The sequence below is a fragment of the Diabrotica undecimpunctata genome, chromosome 8, assembly GCF_040954645.1.
Source record: "Diabrotica undecimpunctata isolate CICGRU chromosome 8, icDiaUnde3, whole genome shotgun sequence".
NCBI lineage: Eukaryota > Metazoa > Arthropoda > Insecta > Coleoptera > Chrysomelidae > Diabrotica > Diabrotica undecimpunctata.
In genome coordinates this window covers 85,087,648-85,109,846 of record NC_092810.1, presented here as the reverse complement: position 1 = coordinate 85,109,846, position 22,199 = coordinate 85,087,648, and the positions used below count along the sequence as shown (strand labels likewise).

Genomic DNA, 22,199 nt, shown 5'->3' with positions numbered 1-22,199 from the left:
ATACGAAGAGTAAAACAGCTACTCCGCTCAAATCTTAATAGTAAAAAAAGCAAACCAACAATACGACGTCAAACTATTGGTCGAATTCAGAAGAGATGTTCCCTGAAACAGAAGGTTCTTTGCTCCTCATTCAGGATCAGGTTATTCTAACCAAAAATTACCTCAAATATATTTTCAAATACCCTCAGGTCCAAAAAGACAAATGCCGGCAAGGATGTCAAGTTCAAGAAACCATCCAACATCTTACTGGGGGCTGCCAGGCATTTGCTGCAACTGAATATAAAGAACGGCGTGACCCAATAGGAAATATCCTTCATCGAGAGATGGCATTAAGCTGGGACTTCTTCAAACCAACCATTATGAATATGTTCCTGAGAGTATGCTTCAGAATGACAACTAAAAGCTATACTGGAACCACACTGTATTCACAGATCAAACAGTGGCACATAATAGACCAGATCTCAGATTAATAATACTAATAAATTAACGAAATAAACAACACTAATTGATGTGGTGGTAACTAATCATCATTGATGTGGTGGTAACTAAACATTAAATTGTCGCGATGTCCGGGGCCAAATAACCCTGTTAGAGGACCTTATTTTTAGAAACCCCGTTTTCTATTTGGGAGTTCATTTTACCAGGACTCTCAACTGGAAAACCGACGTTCAAGATACCCTAGATAGGGTGAGAAGGAGGTTTAAACTCCTGGCAGTGTTAGCCGGTAAACTGGGCAAGACGTCATCCAAAACATTATTGCACACCTACAAAACATTCATTAGACCCATCATCGAATACAAGGCATGCATCTACGCTTCTCTTAAGACCTACGAAATCAATGCCATTATGGCAACCGAAAGAAAAATCTTTAGATTATGCATGAGACGGAGCAGGCTATATCCATCAGCACACATACATACACTTGCAAACATAACACCAATAAAGCACAGAATTCTATTCCTCAGCAGGAGGTATGTCCTTAGAACCATTGCAGGCTCAAACAACCGAGCTAAACGAATATTAAAGACTCCTTGCAATCGCCGAGGGTAAATACTTGGCACAATCACCTTGATTCCTCTTGCGCGTTTCTAACGCATCGCAAACACGCCACCTTCTGAACCCCAGCTCCTTAGTAGTCCACTATTTCTCCACACAAACATCATTCATCACGTTTGTTTCACCACCACTACTCCAAAAAAAAGGAGTACCCCTTCCTTGAAGAAGCGTTAAGCTTAAACAAGGTTAAAACTCTGGATCCAACTAACAACAATAATCTGCGTGGTAAATATAATGAAAAGATCGCCAAATATAGAGATCTGGAAATTCAAATACGGATACAATGGAGAATAGAAGGTAACAATGGAACAAGCTGGGTCTAAATAAACATCTCTATAGAACATGCAGAAAGCTGTACTAGTTTCGACGTCCAGATCTGTATGAAAATTTTTGGAAGATACTCCAGCATACCACGTCACCTAGTAACATGAAAAGAACCCCATCAGAGTTCAATCCTTTTGACGCCGTAGGTATTTGGAATGAGTGAATTTTCCCCTTAGTGGGAGTGAGAGCTGTATGTCTAAATCTAGAATAATGATAAAAAAATTTTCCCTTAGTGGGAGTGGGAGCTGTATGGCTAAATCTGGAATAATATTAATAATAAAATTTTCGGTAAGTCTCGCCCCCTCCCCCTATTATGGGTTTCTAGATCCGCGCCTGTCTACAGGCTCAACAAAAGATATTTCTTTCAACTGGGTACCTTTCCATATGGGAATAAGTACCAATGAGGAAGTAAACTCCCTGGCAATTAATGAAATAACCGACCAAAATTATGCTATCATAAATCAAATACCTTGGACTGATGTGTACCAAGTGCAACACTCAATTATCAGTGGAATATATAATCATCGAGTGCCCAGTACAAAAAATATGCTTACTTCAAATTAAACATTTTTATTAAATTATTTTTAAATAACCAAACTATGCACCAAACTGTAAAGTTTTATTATGTAATAATCTATTATATCTTACTGTATCCCGATAATAACCCTTAGTGGTTGATGCCGATATATTTGTGTAAATAAAAAAAATTAGTATTTGTTACTTTAATAATTAATGTAGTAAGATCTTTTCTCGAACATTTGTCTACAAAGTATTTAAAAATATTGTTATCAGCATTATCTTTTAATAAAAAGATATTGGCAGATTTTAAGACAGTCTAAAATGGATATAATAGTTTTTAAACTGATTTATCTAAACAAAAAATACATTTACTTCTTCAACTTTTCCTCCAAACACCCTATAAAGGCCATTAAATACAAGCGTCTGGAACTGATGGCTCATTTTAGGCCTGTCACCAGCAAAACCCCTTCAAACGAATATAATTTACCAACCCTCCTTTGAGCAGAATAACTCCCTCGGAATTCCTACGACCAACCCCAATAGAGGAACCCTCAAAAACGCGGAGAGTCTGCTCTTATTGGTGAATAGAAAATTAAACCACACCCTTAATCAATAATTTCAATTCGATTATATATTATTACCCCGATGTGATATCGGGGTAAAATAAAAAAAAGCTACTTGCCTTAGCATATAAACAAATTCTCCGGCGAGTATTTATCAGTCGAAATTTAGAAATCGTAGTGCACAAGTTTTATCTTATAATATATTTTGTTTGTGTTAGTGCCCTTTTGTGGTATATTGAACAAAACATAAATTATCAATATTGGTCCGGCAGTGGTTTTGAAGAAACGTTACAAAAAAATGACAAATCGCGTTCACCAGTTGCCCGATTCTTCGTCGTCACCTCCTTCGTAAGTATTTTATTTTTCGTTATATTACAGTTTACGGTTTTGCACACAAAGCACCGGCATATTTAAAAGAATAGAGTTTTATTAAGTTATTATATATATATATATATATATATATATATATATATATATATATATATATATATATATCTAGTGACGGTTAGTAGGAATAGTCATGTTTGACACTTCTTTTTATGATGTCCTGAATATTAGAAATTTTCAAGTCTTCGTGTATTATTTCCGGTCAAAATGGTAAATTGTATCTTCTTGTAATTTTTGATTGGTTACGTACCATGGAGTATTATGTATACCAATTATATATATAGTATAATTTTTAAGTGGCTTCTCTAAATTATTGCAACATTAGTTTTGCTTACGATACGTCAAGGCCTACTGCGAATATTTAAACTCGCTAATTACAAATTAAACCTTTATTAATATAGGTAGACAGGTTTTTCTACTAATCATTTAATATAGCTCATTTATTTTCAAATCGATTCGTGTCCATTTTGACTCATGTGCTACTTCTACACCAAATTTAACTTAAAGATGCAGTAATAGTAAACAAACCAATACACGTTATCAACATTATGAATATTACGAGGAGCACTCCCAAATCACGATTTACGATGTATAAACGTACATAATATCCACCTCATAAACTATATAAATAGACATTGTATACGAAACTCAAGTATTTACAACATACCATATCATTTAGTAGTCCTTGTACGCGGAAGAATTGCTATAACTTAGTTGGACCACTGTCGTTCTAGTGATAATATTTTCACCAGGGCGTGCGTCAGGGAATTATAGTGCTTGAATTTATTCATTTATATTTATAATAAATGTTATCATTTATATTTTATGATCAGAAGAATAACAAAGATAAAATTAAATTAATAAATGTTAGAATGAGGTTTTCCAACAACATAATATGCGAATTCGTTATTGTAATGCATTGAATTAATAAAATTAAATTAAATATGTAAAAATTGTTTTAAAATTAAATGTAATATCTAATGGCGGTTTCCCACCAAACGGACAAAATAAAAACAAAACACAAACTCGTGTCCAATAAAACAAAATAGCAACTTTTCACAAACTTTACTAAAGACTGGCGTGTTTTCAAGGACCCTTAAGCTAGCGGGGACACATGAGCGGAATCCAATTTGGCCTACGTAATATTTTTTCACCCATTTTTCACTAATTTATTACCACCCTAATAATTTTTCACCACCAAACCAACCTTAAGGGGAGCGATTCTGCTGGCTTAAGATTCAAGCTAGCAGAATTCAAAAAAGAAACTTTTTGTTGATGGCATATTTTTTCACCCATTTTTCACTAATTTATTACCACCCTAATAATTTTTCACCACCAAACCCCCCTTAATGGGAGCGATTCTGCTGGCTTAAGGTTCAAGCTAGCATTATTAAAAAAAAAAAACTTTTTGTTGATGACATATTTTTTCACCCATTTTTCACTAATTTATTACCACCGTAATAATTTTTCACCACCAAATCACCCTTAATAGGAGCGGTTCTTCTGGCTGAAGGTTCAAGATGGCAGAATTAAAAAAAAACTTTTTGTTGATGGCATATTTTTTCACCCATTTTTCACTAATTTATTACCACCCTAATATTGTTTCACCATTATACCACCCTTAAGGGGAGCCATTCTGCTGGCATGCGGTTCAAGCTAGCAGAATTAAAAAAACATATTTATAATATACCACAGTGTTTTGCTACGTTTTTACTCCTAGTAATTTTTCACCCCTTAATTACACCTTGTGAAAAGTCAATAATTGTGTTAGATTAAAATTTAAGGAGAATTTTGTTTTTCAAATTTACGGTCCACTACTTATAACTGAAATAAAAAATGTTTTGTTAAGTTTATACTAAACTTTGACCAACCTGATAATTTTGCTCCCATAAACCTATTCGAAAACTTTCCTACTAGCTGAATATTTGAACCAGCAAAATAAGAAAAAAACGTATTTTTGAAATACCTCAGTATTCTTCTAAGTTTTTACTAATTTATTACCAGCCTAGTAATTTTTCACACCTACACTACCCCTTGTGATAAGTCAATAATTCTGTTAGGTTAAAATTTAACGTGAAAAAAATCTTTTTTTACAATTTTACTATCCTCTACTTATAACTGACATAAAAAAGTATTTTTACCCTGATAAGTTTCCATCTCTAAACCAATCTTATTTGGAAACGTTCCTGTTAGCTTAATATTCGAGCCAGCGTAATTAAAAAAAATTATTTATGATATACCAGTGTTTTGCTAAGTTTTTACGAATTTATTACCAACTTAGTAATTTTTTTATCCCTCGACTAACCCTTAGTGGAAGTCAATAGTTTTGCTACGTTTAAATTAAAGGTGAAAAAGTTTTGATTTATAATTTTACTAAATACTATTTATAAATAAAATAAGAAACTCTCTGGTTAGTTTTTACTAATGTTAACCAACTTCACCATCTACACATTTACGCTGGTTGAATGCAAAGCAAATCTTTTCGGAAATATGAGATACTACAGTATTATGCTAGATTTGTACTAATACATTACCATCCTAGTAATTTTTCACCCTTCAACTACCCTCTATGAGGAGTCAATAGTTCTACTACGTTAAAATTTAAGGTGATAAAAACTCTATTTTTATAATTTTACTGTATTCTACTTGTAACTGAAAATATAAATTGCTTGACTGGTTTTTACTAAATTTGATCCACCCTTATAATTTTTGACCCCCTAAACCTCAGTTAATGGGAAACATTCAACAAGATACATATTGACGCTAGGTGAATAAAATATCTTTTTGAAAACACAAGAGTGCTCTGCTAGAATTTTACTATATTTTTACCAGCCTAGTCATGTTTTTCTCAACTACTCTAATTGAAAAACATTTTCAAATGTTATTCTATACTAACTAATATTTATTTTTTCAATGTTTAAATATTAAAAATATGAAAACACTTACACATTCCAAAAACTATAAATTTTACCTGTTTTAAAAAATTGACTCTGATTCGAGTCGTATTACATGGCTAAGCGAAATCGAACCGTTAGTACCTTTTATGAATATAAAATAACTGAAATCAAGTTGAGTTTAAGTAAATACAATGGAATTTTTATATTTCACAGAATAAATTACCAGGTAAGAAATATTCAAATTGAAATAATTTTATTACGTCTATTACATTATTTATCTGATTGCAAAGAAGGGTCGTCGGGACCGTACGCACCTATTGTTAAAAGATTTGTATTCATTAGGTAGATGAAAATTTGAAAAATAATTTAGGTATTTAATATTTTAATATTATTTAAATAAGAAGAGTATTAACGATTGGTCAAAACATAATTTTAAGATTAGGTGTATAACATAAAGAATTTATATTGGAAAACATTTTAGGATATAAATATTTTAAGTAGGTATATTCAAATGAGACCGAAATTACCGGTTGGTCAGAACAGCTGATATAGATTATTTGCGTGGTAAAATAAATTTATATTAGCAGCATTTTAAAAAGTTAAAGATATTTGTATTTTAATTCTTCGTCGATTTTTCATTCATTGTTAGTTGAATATAGGTAAAAATTAAAGGTTATTACAAAAAAATATTAACTTATTTATTTTGTTTATGGAAATGTTTGAAAGAATCGCCCACGGAGAGATCTGGTTTCTCGGCACAATCCACACACTCATAAATTGGGTTTTTTCTTATTTTTAGGATAGGACATACTCTGCATCTTTTCGTTTTCGTTTTTCGTTTGTCCGATTTATTAGCAATTATTTATAGGTAAATGTTCGCGTGAGATATTCCGTCTTTATTTGCTTTTTTATAAATTAATTTACGAATTAATTCTAACCTTGATATCGTCTTTTATGTCTTTTGTTTAGTATATTGTTTAAAACTAAGTCTAACTTTCCACGGTACCATCGATTCATCTAGCGATAATTCTTTTACTGGATAACGCAGAGCAGTCATTTTATTATTAAAAAGTCTATAACTGTTCTTATTCTATAAAACCGTCTTCAGGAATAACATTCGGTCCCATTGGATTATGGATGAACATTAAGCACCTTAAAATTATAAGAAAAAGATCTCTTCCGAAGTTCTGCAAAAAAGATTTTAAGTTGAATAGTGGATCTGTTTTCCAATAACCATCCAATCTTGAAATCCGTATGTTTCAGTGTGGAAGATAATTCCCATAAATACTAGAAATTCAAATAAGGAAAGTAGTTTACATCTTTAAATGCTAGAATTTCCACAAACACCAACTTCACCAACTTTTTTATATGCTAAACATTGCAATATTGTTGTTTTGTACATTGCCTATTTTTTAACAAAATTTTACAACTTAAAAAGGGACCATTCCCGTGAGTTGGCTGTATATCATATAGTTAAAAAACTCGAACATTGAAGTAAAACACTGTTGTGATTGGTATATTTAATTAAATTTTAAAAATCCTAAAGGATTAAGTTCAAAACGTTTTCGGACGTATCAGTCCGTCTTCAGTGAAATTTGTAGTACTTTTAGTAAGTAATTAAGAAGTAATAGGTAAGTAGTAATTTTTAATTAAATATACCAGTTATTACAACAGAACTGTTTTTCACACACACACACACACACACACTCGCAAATTTATTTAATTTTTGTTAAAGGGGTAATAAGGGGAGAAAAATTACTAAAGTCGTAATAAATTCATAAAAACCTAGCAGAACACTGTGGTATATCATAAATATTTTTTTAATTCTGCTAGCTTGAACCGTAAGCCAGCAGAATCGCTCCCTTAAGGGTGGCTTGATGGCGAAAAAATATTAGGGTGGTAATAAATTAGTGAAAAATGGGTGAAAAAATATGCCGTCAACAAAAAATTTTTTTTCGAATTCTGCTAGCTTGAACCTTAAGCCAGCAAAAACGCTCCCATTAAGGGTGGTTTGGTGGTGAAAAATTATTAGGGTGGTAATAAATTAGTGAAAAATTGGTGAAAAAATATGCCATCAACAAAAAGTTATTTTTTTGAATTCTGCTAGCTTAAACCTTAAGCCAGCAGAATCACTCCCATTAAGGGTGGTTTGGTGGTGAAAAATTATTAGGGTGGTAATAAATTAGTGAAAAATTGGTGAAAAAATATGCCATCAACATATAGTTTTTTTTTTGAATTCTGCTAGCTTGAACCTTAAGCCAGCAGAATCGCTCCCCTTAAGGTTGGTTTGGTGGTGAAAAATTATTAGGGTGGTAATAAATTAGTGAAAAATTGGTGAAAAAATATTACGTAGGTTAAATTGGATTCCGCTCATGTGTTCCCGCTAGCTTAAGGGACCTGTGTTTTCAAACAGTTCGTTTTGTTTTTCGAGTCCCGAGTTTGACGTCTGGGCGGGGCTTCGAAAACCTTTCTAAACATTTCTACACTAAATATAAGATAGAGCTGCAGTAAGTATAAATAAACCGTCATCAGTATGAATGTTACGAGGGACACTCCCACATCATGATTTTAACGATGTATAAACCTATATTTTCCTGTATTATGAAATACATATGAAAATATGAAGTAGACATCTTAGCATAAGTTGCGGTCGCCTGTATGATTTATAGTCATTGTACGCGGAAGGATTTAATTTAACTTAGTTGGGCCACTGCTACCTGGGTCTTTAATGTCTTACCTAGAGCATGCTGTATTTACGTACTTGAATTTATTCATATAAATTTTTTGTTCACAGAAATAACAGAACTGAAAATAACTGAATAAACATGTTAGAATCAGGTTTTCCAACAACATAATAATGTGAATCCGTTATTGTAATGCACGGAATTAAAATACAATTACATTAAATTTGTAAAAATGTTTTAAAATTAAACGTAATATTTAAGGTTGAAACGGAGTTGCCACTCGTGAACTGAGCTCTTAATGACACTCCATTCGTTGGTTTAAGGAAAACGAAATTTCAAAGCAAAAACCTATGCAAAGGTCAGAAAAATCTTGAATATCCGCTTTCTTTAACTCGGTTGTCGATATTTATTAAACGGGGAATATATAACGAATATATTAAGGCGAAAAAAACATGGCGACTACCAAAATGGCACTACACAGGATCTTGATTATATAGAACGTATAGTAACGTACGAGATATCATAGGGCACTATGAATGAAAATAAATTTACTATAGAAAAATTTTGATTTATTGACTTAAGGAATGCCTCTGGTTGAGTTCAAAATAAACAACTGATCGAATCCTAACATGCGACATAGCAAATGAAAAGGGACGATATAACGAATCTATTAAGATATGTAATTGATTTTCTATCTTAATATATTCGTTATATCCTTCCCTTTCATTTTCTATATCGCGTGATAGGATTTGATCAGTTGTTTATTTTGTACTCAGCCAGAAGCCTTCTTAGTCAATAAATCAAAATTTGGCATACGGTTTTGCTTTCGTATTAAATTATTAAAACAATATGTAAAATTACAGTTTTGTTTACTATGAATAACAAATATAAAATATGCAATGTTAGTATGGTTTTCAAGGAAATCCAATGCAGCAACTTAAAATATTTGAAAAATTGAAAATGAAAATTTTATATTAAAAAAATTATACTAAAAAAACAAAAGTTAACGCTGGTGTAAATTGTGAGAATTGCGACGCCTATGTTAATTAGTCATTTTCTATTGATTTTACAGGTTGCTACTTGTTTTAGCAAGAATCTTTGAGTCTAAGGCTTTCGGCTATAGTAGTTAATTTCCAGTTCAAGAGTAAATTAAAAATCGCTTTATTTTTAGGTAAAGGAAAGAGGTTAATCATTTGTCACATTGGTAGTGAGGACGGGTTTGTTCCTGATGCTTTATGGGCTTTCGAGTCAAAAAAATCTGGCGACTACCATGAAGAGATGATTGGCGAGTCATTTGAAAAGTGGTTCTTTTCGATATTAGAAAAATTGGACAAAAATTCAGTTATTGTTTTAGACAATGCACCGTACCACTCAAGAAGAGTGGAAAAAATACCGACAACCGCGTTGAAGAAAGTGGACATTCAAAATTGGCTACAATCAAAAAATATAAATTTTGACAACTCGCTTCTAAAAGTTGAGCTTTTGGCTATTGTAAATAACCATAAAAAAGAATATACTAAGTATATTGTAGATGAAATGGCTAAAGAAAAAAATCAGATAGTATTGAGGCTTCCGCCATACCACTGCGAACTTAATCCGATTGAGTTAATTTGGGCAGATTTAAAAAATTATATTGCAGAGAAGAATACTACGTTTAAATTTTCAGATATGAAAAATCTTTTTTATGAAGGAATTACGCGTATTACATCTGCCAAATGGCAAAAATGTATACAGCATGTTCAGCAGAAAGTCGAACAAAAGATGTGGGATCTTGACAATATCATTGAGACTCAAGTTGAACCACTGATAATTAACGTAGGTAATGAGAGCAGCACGTCAGACTCTGATTCTGAATAAAATATTAATTTACACTGTGAGTTTTTTGTTTTATTTATTAGTCAGATATGTAGAATGTTTTTATTTTTGACGAATGATTTTCTCTGACATTTGCATAGGTTTTTGTTTGAAACTTCGTTTTCCTTAAAAAACGAATGGGGTGCGATTAAGAGCTCAGTTCATGACTGGCAGCCCCGTTTAAACCGGAAGCTCTTAGATATTGATACTCATAATTTCAACGCAATTTAAGAAGTTTTTACTTCTGGCGGCACTTCTCCAAGTGCAATACCTTATTTTTTTTTAACACAAAATTTTCGTTTATGAAAACATTTTAAGTTAAGGTATATCTGTATTCAAATTTACGAAATTTATGTAAAATGAGATTTCAATTTCTGGTAACATTTGTAATCTGGATCACGTGAGTTTTATTGTTTTTCAAATAAAAACTGAAAACATAATAATAAGTTACTACTTTTGATGCGAACTAACACACAATTTACTTTAAAAAATAAGTGTATTTGATGTTTCGATTTCGATCGTTTAAGTGTCAAAACAACGTTGCAATTACTGCTTTATTATTTTTGTCAAACCCTAAGTTTCTTTTTATTTTACAGTAGTGAAGCTAATTTTGAATTTCCTTGAAAATAATACTAACATTGCATATTTTATCTTCATTGTTCATAGTAAACAAATCTTTAATTGTACATACTGTTTTATTAATTTGATAAGAAATAGGAAATATGAAAGCAAAACCGCACGCCTATGGAGTCTTACGTAGCATAGCCTGGTTTTGTTTACTTTTACTGCACGTCGAATTTGAATGAGGTGTAGATGGGTTTGTTGTCGAAGTGCCTATTATGTATGTATATATATATATATATATATATATATATATATATATATATATATATATATATATATATTTACAGTGAAAAGGAGATAATGCTGGGAGATGCCCTTTTATTCCTGAGGAAGCAAAATAAAACTCGGGTGCTTCCTTTAAAAAGGGGAGTTTTATTTTGCTTTCTCGGGGTTAAAAGGGTATCTCCCAGCATTATCTCCTTTTCACTGAATATTACAAGTGCCCGTTATCATCTTTTTGGTTATATATAATATATATATATATATATATATATATATATATATATATATATATATATATATATATATATATATATATTTATATATATATATATATACCGGGTGGTCCATAAAGCCGATCTCTCGGCTATATATCAGAAACTAGTCATGTTATAACTTTAGGAGAAAAAATTCCTTAGTAAAAGTGGCCAAGAGAAATCGCTGGAAATAACTTTCAAGTTTCTGGATTAACCGCCAGGGGGCGTAAACTGTGAAGAAAAATTTGAAAACCAGTTTTTTGTGAAATATGCCCAATTATACCAGGTGTTCAATAAGTAAACTAGAAAGAGGCCTAAATTCCGCACAAAGTTGTTTGAGTACTTTTTTTTTATTTTTTCAAATAAAGGGTGGGGCAGAGTGGGAAAGTATTTATGGATAAATACCTATAACTTTGGTTTGGATCAACCGATTTTAACGAAATTAGTGTCATTAGAAATAGTGTAGATGATTTAATTTACATCTACTATAAAACAATTGCATTTAGTTTTAATTGTCATGGGTAGAGGGTACTTTCTAATAGAAAAAATTAAAATTTGTTTTTCTTCAAAATGTTTAATGGAAACACCTATTTATTGTAAATTATAATGGAACAGGATTAAATTCGTAACAAAGTGGCGCAAACCGCATGTTGATAGCTTTTGTCGAACTCGAGATATGAATAAAAACGCATAAACACAAGTAAGTATAGTATTGACTCACCCTTTATTATAACTTAAAAAAATTAAATATGTGAAATATCATACAAATATCTCGATCATTAAAACTTAATGTCCAATTAAATGTTTAAATCGTTTTCCATCGTTGTCCACAGAAAGATGTAATCTTTCGCGAGTATACATAACAGCTGCTTCAATCTCAGCTGTTGATATACTATTTATTGCGTTTATAATGCGCTGTTTGTCGCCTCGCGTGGTTGGTCGAGTTTGGTATACTAAGTCCTTCAATCTTCCCCACAGATAAAAGTCCAGACATGTTAAGTCTGGAGATCTAGCTGGCCTTGAAAATATACTTCCCCTTCCAATCCATTTATTTGGATAACTTGCATACACATAATCTCGAACTCGTCTGGAAAAGTGCGAAGGACACCCGTCATGTTGTAATATCATACCTTTTCTTGTTTGTAAGGAAATATCTTCCAATAAAACAGGCAGCTGATTTTCCAGAAAATCCAAATATGTTTCGCCATTTAAAGTTCTATCAAAGAAATATGGACCTACGATCTTTCTATCAAGTATACCACACCAAACATTAAGACTCTATCTACCTTGAACCTGCACCTCATGTATCCAGTGCAGATTTTCTTCAGCCCAATAATGCATATTATGCAGATTAACAACCTGTGATGTTTTAAAATCCTTAGAACAGTAGTTTTGGGTATGTTTAATTCTATAGAGATTTGCCGACTACTTATATGTGGATTCTGTTAAACTAAAGCAATAACATTGATTGAATTATCTTCGATCATACCTCTACTTACTTACTACTTAGTCCTAAGCCTTTCTACCGTTAGGTGTAAGGCTGGTGGGGTTAAGATTTGCACTGTTGTCTCCATGCTATCCGGTCTTGTGTTAGATTTCGTGCACTTTCCCATGTCAATCCTTTCTTCTCAACTTCTTTTCTGATTTCGTCTACCCACCTAACTCTTGGTCTTCCTCGTTTGTTTTTCCCTTGCATTCTCGTTTCAAACACTCGTTTTGTTAATCTTTCATTCGACATTCTACACACGTGTCCGAACCATCTTAGTTGCCCCTCTACTATTTTTTCGTTTATTGGTTCTAGTTTTAGGTTTTGTCTGATTGTTTCGTTTCGTATTTTGTCTGTCCTCTTTCTGTTTGCTATTTTCCTTAGGAACCTCATTTCCATAGCATTGACTCGAGATTTTTGTCTCCCAGTCAATGTCCATGACTCGCTATTATAGATGATTGTAGGTCTAACTACTGATTTAACGACTGCCGTTTTTACCTTGTCCGGTATTTCTTTTTTCCCCAAAAATGTTGTTTTCATAGTGTTAAATAAGCTTCCTGTTCGTCCCATTCTCTCATTTATTTCCATGTCTTGTTTACCGTTTGATTCAATTATTGCTCCTAGGTATTTAAAATGTTCCACTTGTTCTAGTTGTTTTCCGTTTAATTGTATTGCGTGTGTCTTTCTCTTATTTGAAATTATCATTGTTTTTGTTTTCTCTGTATTTATTTTCATATTTATGTTTGACAGTTCTTCTTCTAGGATTTCAAGGTTGTTCTGAAGGTCTTCTCTGTTTTCTGCTATCAAAACCATGTCGTCTGCAAATAGAAGCTCTGATAGTTGAGTCTGTTTCATTTGCCAGTATCCTAATGTTAGTTTTCTCATTCTTCTCTTGGCTTTCTTTATTGCTGTATCCAGTACCACTGAGAACAGCAGTGGGCTCAACACGCATCCCTGTTTGAGGCCTTGACTTGTAGTAAATTCTTCGGATTCCTCGTTGTTGGTTCTCACCGTATTTGTATTATTATTGTACATATCCTTTATTACATCAATTGTTATCCTGTCAACTCCTCTTTCCTTTAATGTCCTCCATACGTCCTTTCTTTGTATTCTGTCAAACGCCTTTTCCAGATCAATAAAGCATATATGTATTTCTCTATTTTTATTGATTGCTTTCTCACTTATTTGTCTTATTGTGAATATGTGGTCTTGCGTGCTTCTGTCCTTCCTGAATCCACATTGTGTATCTTCCATAGTTGGTTCTATTTGGGTTTTTATTCTTGTTTCTATTATTCTTGCGAATACCTTCCCAGGAATACTTGATATAGTAATACCTCGGTAATTATTACAGTTTCTCTTGTCGCCCTTTTTGTGTATTGGTAGTATAATGTCTTTCTTCCAGTCCTGTGGTATTTCTGCTTTTTTTATGATATCATTCATTAGTTCTTTCATGCTGTCCACTCCCTCTATTCCCATGAATTTTATCATTTCCGGGGTGATATCATCCTTGCCTGGTGCTTTGCCTAATTTAACTCTTTCAATTGCCTTTTCTAGTTCCTCTGTTGTTATGGGTTCTACTTTTTGTTCTTCATTAATTTCTTGTATATCCACTATGTTGTCTACGTCTGTATGAGTTAGCTCTTTGAAATGTTCTCTCCATCTTTCCATTATTTGGTTTTCTTCTGTTATTACCTTTCCATTCTTGTCTTTTATATTCGGCATTATGTGTTCTTTCTTTTGTCTGAGCTGTTTTAATGCGCCATAGAAGAGTTTTTGGTTTTCTCTATAATTATTTGTCATTTTTAGTCCAAACTTTTCCCATGACCTTTCTTTTTCTGCTTTTACAGCTATTTTAACCTCTTTTCTTTTTTCTTTATATGCCTCATAATCTTCAGGGCGCTTTGTACTTAGATATCTCTTCCATTTTTCTTTTTTGTTCTTTACTTTCCTTCGTATTTCGTCCGTCCACCATTCAGTTCTCCTCATGCTATTATTTGCTATTTTTGTCTTCCCGCAAGTTTCCTCAGCAGCTATGATTAAGCTGGTCTTGAGATTTTCCCACTTTTCCTCTATACTAGCAGTTTTTGCCCTACCTTTCAAAATATTGTCTAATTTTTCTTGGAATATCTTCTTATATCTTTCTTCTTTTAATTTGTAGCTTTTTACTTTTTCATTTACTACCTTTCTCCTCTTTTCTTCATTTTCTTTTGCTGTTCTCATTCTCATTATTACTAGATGATGATCACTGCCAATCACTGAGCCTCTTTTGACTTTCGTGTCTTGTACTCTTTTCCATTTGTTGCTACTTACCAAAAAGTAATCTATGATTGATTTTTCATTTCTACTTTCTTGTACTCTCGTGTATTTGTGTACTTTTTTATGTTTAAATTTTGTATTTGTTATAACAAGTTTATTCTCCATATACATATTTCTATTATTCTTTCGCCATTTTTGTTTAGTATTTCTTCTCCTTCTTTTCCCATGCATTCCTCTACTACGTCGTTTAAAACAAGGACGATGAAAACTACCAGATTCTCTTAATCTTCTTGCCTTTCTTTCAAATACTTCTTTGCCATATTGTCTCCTGTCAGAATATCTTACAGAATATATACATGAGGCAATAGCGGTATTTTGGTGACATTCGAAATAAACTCCAATCATATCATACAATTCTTCATTTGATATACTTATCACGAATTATTAGTACTGATAATTAATTACCAATATTACCAATATTAATATCTATTGAAAAAAGTGTAATCTTCAATTCGAATTATAATATAACACTTCTTTACAATGTTTTGACTGCTGTTAATAAATAAACAATATGAACTCACCGTCAAATTCATTGTCGTAGCCTACTTAGTTTCGAAAAAACTATTTTTAAACATATGAAATAACAGTGGTCAAAATAGGTATCAACATTAAGATTCTTCTGCTATAAAAAAATTTGAAAGTACCTACTGACTTATTTATAATTTAATTTGTAATACAGGGTGAGTCAATACTATAATTACTTATGTTTATGCGTTTTAATTCATATTTCGAGTTCGACAAAAGCTATTAACATGCGGTTTGTGTCATTTTGTTACGAATTTAATCCAGTTCTATTATAATTTACAATAAATAGTTGTTTCTATTAAACATTTTGAAGAAAAACAAATTTTAATTTTTTCCATTCGAAAGTACCCTCTACATATTATAATCAAAACTAAATGCAATTATTTTATAGTAGATGTAAATTAATTTATCTACACTCTTTCTAATGACACTAATTTCGTTAAAATCGGTTGATCCAAACCAAAGTTATAGCTATTTATCCACAAATACTTTCCCACGCTACCCCACCCTTTATTTGAACAAATAAAAAAAATACTTAAACAACTTTGTGCAAAATTTAGGCCTCTTTTTAGTTTACTTATTTAACACTTGGTATAATTGGGCATATTTCCCAAAAACTGGTTTTCAAAGTTTTCTTCACAGGTTACGCCCCCAAGCGGTTAACCCAGAAACTTGAAAGTTATTTCCAGCGATTTCTCTTAACCACTTTTACTAAGGAATTTTTTCTCCTAAAGTTATAACATGAATAGTTTCTGATATATAGCCGAGAGATCGGCTTATTGGACCACCCGGTATATATATATATATATATATATATATATATATATATATATATATATATATATATATATATATGTATATATATATATATATATATATATATATATATATATATATATATATATATATATATTGAAATGATATTATTTAAAAAATTAATTTATAAGTTACACATTAGATAATATTAGATATTTGGTTATTTTAATAAGTTATATACTAGAGAATTTAATAAAAATTATTTATATGAGGGCATTTTTAAGAAATTAGCATATAATAATTGTAAAAAGTTGTATTTTAATGTTGTAAATATATTTAAGTGAGCCATGTGCATAGGCAACCAACTATACAGTAAGTGACTGACAGAAATTAAGAATTTTTAGGAATATAAAGTGGGGTTATAATAATAATGTTAGTTTAAAATGTTTAATTTATATATATTTAATGATTTAAATGTTTATTCTGATCTGAAAAGCCTAAATGTCAACAAAATTATCAATAGAACATTATCGAATTCTCCAGAATGCAGAATTTGATCTTTGTTTATGTTGGAACATTCTGGAATAATGATTATGTCCGTGGATCGAACAGATACTTTTTCGAGAACATCCATATAGAAGTAATAGAACAAATGGAACATGATCTCTTACCAGATGATTCTAGAACATCCAAAAAGATATAAATACCCGTGATTTGGATTCAAGAGGGAGTTTTAGTAAGTCAGTCAGTCAGAAAGTTTTTAGTCAGGCAGTTTAGTAAGAAATATGAAAGTTAGTTTGAGTCAGTGAATCAGTTACAAATAGTACAATTGTTTAATATAATTAAAAAAGTATGTTAGAAGAATATTGGTTGGATATTGGAAGAAATTAAAATTATATTATGATTGGAGATTAGTATAAATCAACTTATAATAATTGGATATTGGTATATTAAAAAGAAGAATAAATATAAATGCTGTTTGCTGGTTTGCTTGGTGGTTTATAAATGCTGGTGAAGAAAAATATATCTTAAATTGGTAGAAGCTGATAATTGGAAAAAGTAATTTCACAAAAAACAAGGATAACCGAAGTACGAAGACATTCAGTGGTGATTAGAATCTATATAGTGGAAAACAGTTCATTTAGGCATTCAATGAAAGACAGGTACAAAATTTTGTTAATATAATTTAGTTAGTGTCATAACAGTTTCAATTTTGAAGATAATTTGTTTAAATTTTACATTGTCTATAGAATTTAATTAGTTTTATAAGAATATCAATTTAAAGATAGTTTATTTTAAATTTACATTGACTAGGTTAGATATATATATATATATATATATATATATATATATATATATATATATATATATATATATATATATATATATATATATATTATATGTGTGTGTGTGTGTGTGTTTCATAATAGTTATAATAAAGATAATTTAAAAAAGTACTTACAAACTAATTCTTTGAGAACCGCGATAAAAACCCTATATTATTAAAAATACTCATTGCTCATCATTCAAACAAACAATACATCATAATAATTTGGCACCCAACGCGGTGGCTCTCTATTTAAAAGAATTAGTTTGGGAAGATAAGTGCTCTCATATAATTAAATTAATTTTCATTAGAAAGCAAAAATTATAGATTTTATTTTTAATTATATTTGAACAAGTAAAGTCTCAAAATGTCTCAAGGAAAGAGAGGTACAAGAAGCAAAAAGAATGAAGAAGATGTGGAAGTAGAAACACAACCTACACAAGAGGAGAGTTTAGTTCAAGTTCCACAAGATACTGCAGAAATGAATCCAGAAAGAGAGGAAAATGTCAATATGGCAGCTTTGATGTCATTAATGATGCAGATGAACAAGACAATAGAAGAGAATACGAAAAAAATGGAAGAGAATTCAAAAGAAGTCAAAGAAGACATAAAAAAAATAGAACAAAAAATGGAACAGAATTCAAAAGAAGTTAAAGAAGACATGAAAAAAATGGAACAGAAATTGGAAGAGAATCATAGAAAATTAGAAAAGAAAATAGAAGATAATAATAATAAAATTGTAAAACAAATGGAAAATCAAATGGATAAAAAACTTGAAGCTGCAGAGAAAAAAGTAGCAAATGAAATAAAAAGTATACGGAATGACTACAAGAAAAGGATAGACAATGAGAGGACAGAAGTAAAGAGGATTATTCAAGATAATATGATAGATATAGAACAGAAAATAGAGTTGCAGAAATGTAACTTAGAAGTAAAAATTAACGAAGACAGGAGAAACGCAGAAGAAAAATTAGACGATATACAACAAAATATCCAAATAAATAGTAATCAAATAAGAAATGTGGAACAGAGAATAGATGATATTTCACAAATGAGAGACATAGGGAGACCTTACTTAAATTTAACAAATGAGACTGGGATTAAATTCACTGGTAATATAAAAAATTTGCATCCTAGAGTATACATAAACAGTTTAAAACATAAATTAAGATTAGTTAATAATATTAATGATATTAAAGATTATATTAGAGTGACATTAAATGACAATGCAGCAACTTGGTTTGCTAGTATTGAAAATGATTTAGATAATTTTCAAACATTTGAAAATAAATTTTTAAATTATTATTGGGGTGAACTAGAGCAAGCCAAGTTTAGAGAAATTTTATATTTTGGAAAGTATAATCAAAATTTAAAATCAAATATGGTAGATTATGCATTGAAACTGATAACAGTTGCAAAATATTTAGAACCACCACTTAGAGAGGATGAAACAGTCTTAAATGTATCTAGACATTTTGATGCTGATGTGGTGCAAACAGTAACTGTACAAAATATTCAAACAATAGATAGTTTTATTAATTTTATTCAAAGAATACAAAGAGGCAATATGACAAGTAATAATAACAAAAGAAAAAACAATAATAACTTTCAATATAATAGAAATGATAATCAACAATATAGACAATCATATAACAATAATACTAGATATGGTGATAGTTTACAAAATTTGAATAATAATAACAGTAATCAAAATAGACAGAATTTTAATAACAATACTAGTTATAATAGACAACATTTTAATAACAGTACTAATAATAATAAACAAGATTTTAACAATAGAAGAAATACAGAGCGACCTAACTATAACAGACAGGTAAATTGTGTTCGAAGGAATAGAAGCTGCGAAGACAGGGAACGAAGTAGTACAAGGCAGGAAAATATGAGTAGAAGTCATAGTAGGGAAAGACATAGGACATCAGACCCAAGTGGTCAGATACAATCTGAGAATTCTAATAATCAAAATTTTGTTCAGTAAACTTTCTGAATTACAAGTTAGGCCATTGCTATTATGAAAAACCTTCTGAATTTATTTCTTTAGACGAAGGTAAAATTATTGAATCTATTAATTTAATTTATATAAATGCTTTGGCCAAAAATAAAATGATTAAGATTATAATAGATACTGGTTTAGAAAGTACTTTAGTCTCGGAAAATTTTATTTTTAATACATTAAAATTATCAGATATAATAAAGATTCCAAAAATTAAAATTGTTGGTGCAAATAATAAGAAGTTGGGTGAAATTGATAAACTAGCCAATTTAAAAATTAATATTCTTAATAAAGAAATTAATATGCAAGTATTTATTGTCAAGGATTTATGTGTTGATATATTAATGGGAAATGATGAATTGGAAAAGAAGAAAGTAAAGATAGATTTTGAAGAAAAAATGGTAACTTTGGAAGGGCAAATAATTAAATTTATGCAGAAAGATGAGGTGGAAGAAGGAATAAGAGTTGATAAGATATTATTAAAAGAAAATAATGATGTTTATGAAGAAGAAATGTATTTTGATGATAGGGATATGTCCCAAAAGAATGTAAAGAATAATTATTGTAGTGAATATTTAAGGAATTGAAATTTTAAGCAGATGGATGCCTACGAGGTGGAGTGCGTAAAATTGGAAGCAAGGAATAATGAGTACATAATGAAGAATAATGTTATTTGTAAAGAAGAAGATATGATGAAAGTTTTAAATTGCCCTGAAGAATATAAATCAATAGTCATTTCCATATTGCAGCAACACAAGGGACTTGTCAATAAAGAAAATAGAATTGCACAAAATTATATCCATAGTATAAAAGTTAAAGAAGAAAAAGATTTTAAAACAAAATCATACCCAATACCATATAAATACAAAGAAGAAGTAAACAAAACAATTAATAATATGTTAGAAGATGGAATACTAGGAAGAATTACAGAAATGTCATTTTTCACTAAAATCGATTTACAGCATAGTTGGAATAGTTGTTAATACCTCTAGAAAGAAAAAGTAGACAGTATACAGGATTTCAGATAGATGGAGTGGTATATCAATTCAAAGTAGTACCATTTGGACTTCAATCATTTTGCAGTGCTCTATGTAGATGTCTTCATGATATTTTGGATCAATATGAACATTTTGTAATTCACTACATTGATGATATATTAATTTTTTCTAAAACAGCTGAAGATCATGAGAAACACCTAAAAATTATAATAAATAGATTAGACAAAGTTGGACTAAAAATAAATCAAGAAAAATGTACAATTTTTCAAAAAGTAGTGATATATCTAGGTTATAAACTTAACACTAACAGCTTACTTAAAAATTATTTATGTGAGGGCATTTTTAAGAAATTAGCATATAATAATTGTAAAAAGTTGTATTTTAATGTTGTAAATATATTTAAGTGAGCCATGTGCATAGGCAACCAACTATACAGTAAGTGACTGACAGAAATTAAGAATTTTTAGGAATATAAAGTGGGGTTATAATAATAATGTTAGTTTAAAATGTTTAATTTATATATATTTAATGATTTAAATGTTTATTCTGATCTGAAAAGCCTAAATGTCAACAAAATTATCAATAGAACATTAACGAATTCTCCAGAATGCAGAATTTGATCTTTGTTTATGTTGGAACATTCTGGAATAATGATTATGTCCGTAGATCGAACAGATACTTTTTCGAGAACATCCATATAGAAGTAATAGAACAAATGGAACATGATCTCTTACCAGATGATTCTAGAACATCCAAAAAGATATAAATACCCGTAATTTGGATTCAAGAGGGAGTTTTAGTAAGTCAGTCAGTCAGAAAGTTTTTAGTCAGGCAGTTTAGTAAGAAATATGAAAGTTAGTTGGAGTCAGTGAATCAGTTACAAATAGTCCAATTGTTTAATATAATTAAAAAAGTATGTTAGAAGAATATTGGTTGGATATTGGAAGAAATTAAAATTATATTATGATTGGAGATTAGTATAAATCAACTTATAATAATTGGATATTGGTATATTAAAAAGAAGAATAAATATAAATGCTGTTTGCTGGTTTGCTTGGTGGTTTATAAATGCTGGTGAAGAAAAATATATCTTAAATTGGTAGAAGCTGATAATTGGAAAAAGTAATTTCACAAAAAACAAGGATAACCGAAGTACGAAGACATTCAGTGGTGATTAGAATCTATATAGTGGAAAACAGTTCATTTAGGCATTCAGTGAAAGAAAGGTACAAAATTTTGTTAATATAATTTAGTTACTGTCATAACAGTTTCAATTTTGAAGATAGTTTGTTTAAATTTTACATTGTCTATAGAATTTAATTAGTTTTATAAGAATATCAATTTGAAGATAGTTTATTTTAAATTTACATTGACTAGGTTAGATATATATATATAT

At 30.3% G+C, this 22,199-nt stretch overlaps 1 protein-coding gene across 5 annotated transcripts in view; it reads left to right on the top strand.

The window, feature by feature from the left end:
- Positions 1-2,571: 2,571 nt before the first annotated feature.
- The window catches only part of Fer2 (basic helix-loop-helix domain-containing Fer2), a 62,185-nt gene continuing 42,557 nt past the window's right edge, over positions 2,572-22,199 (top strand). For all 5 annotated transcript variants that reach the window (XM_072541550.1, XM_072541552.1, XM_072541551.1 and 2 more), the window contains exon 1: positions 2,572-2,810. In XM_072541550.1, coding sequence (XP_072397651.1) covers positions 2,761-2,810 — 50 coding nt within the window. In that variant the 5' untranslated portion in view covers positions 2,572-2,760. The remainder of the gene's footprint in view (positions 2,811-22,199) is intronic.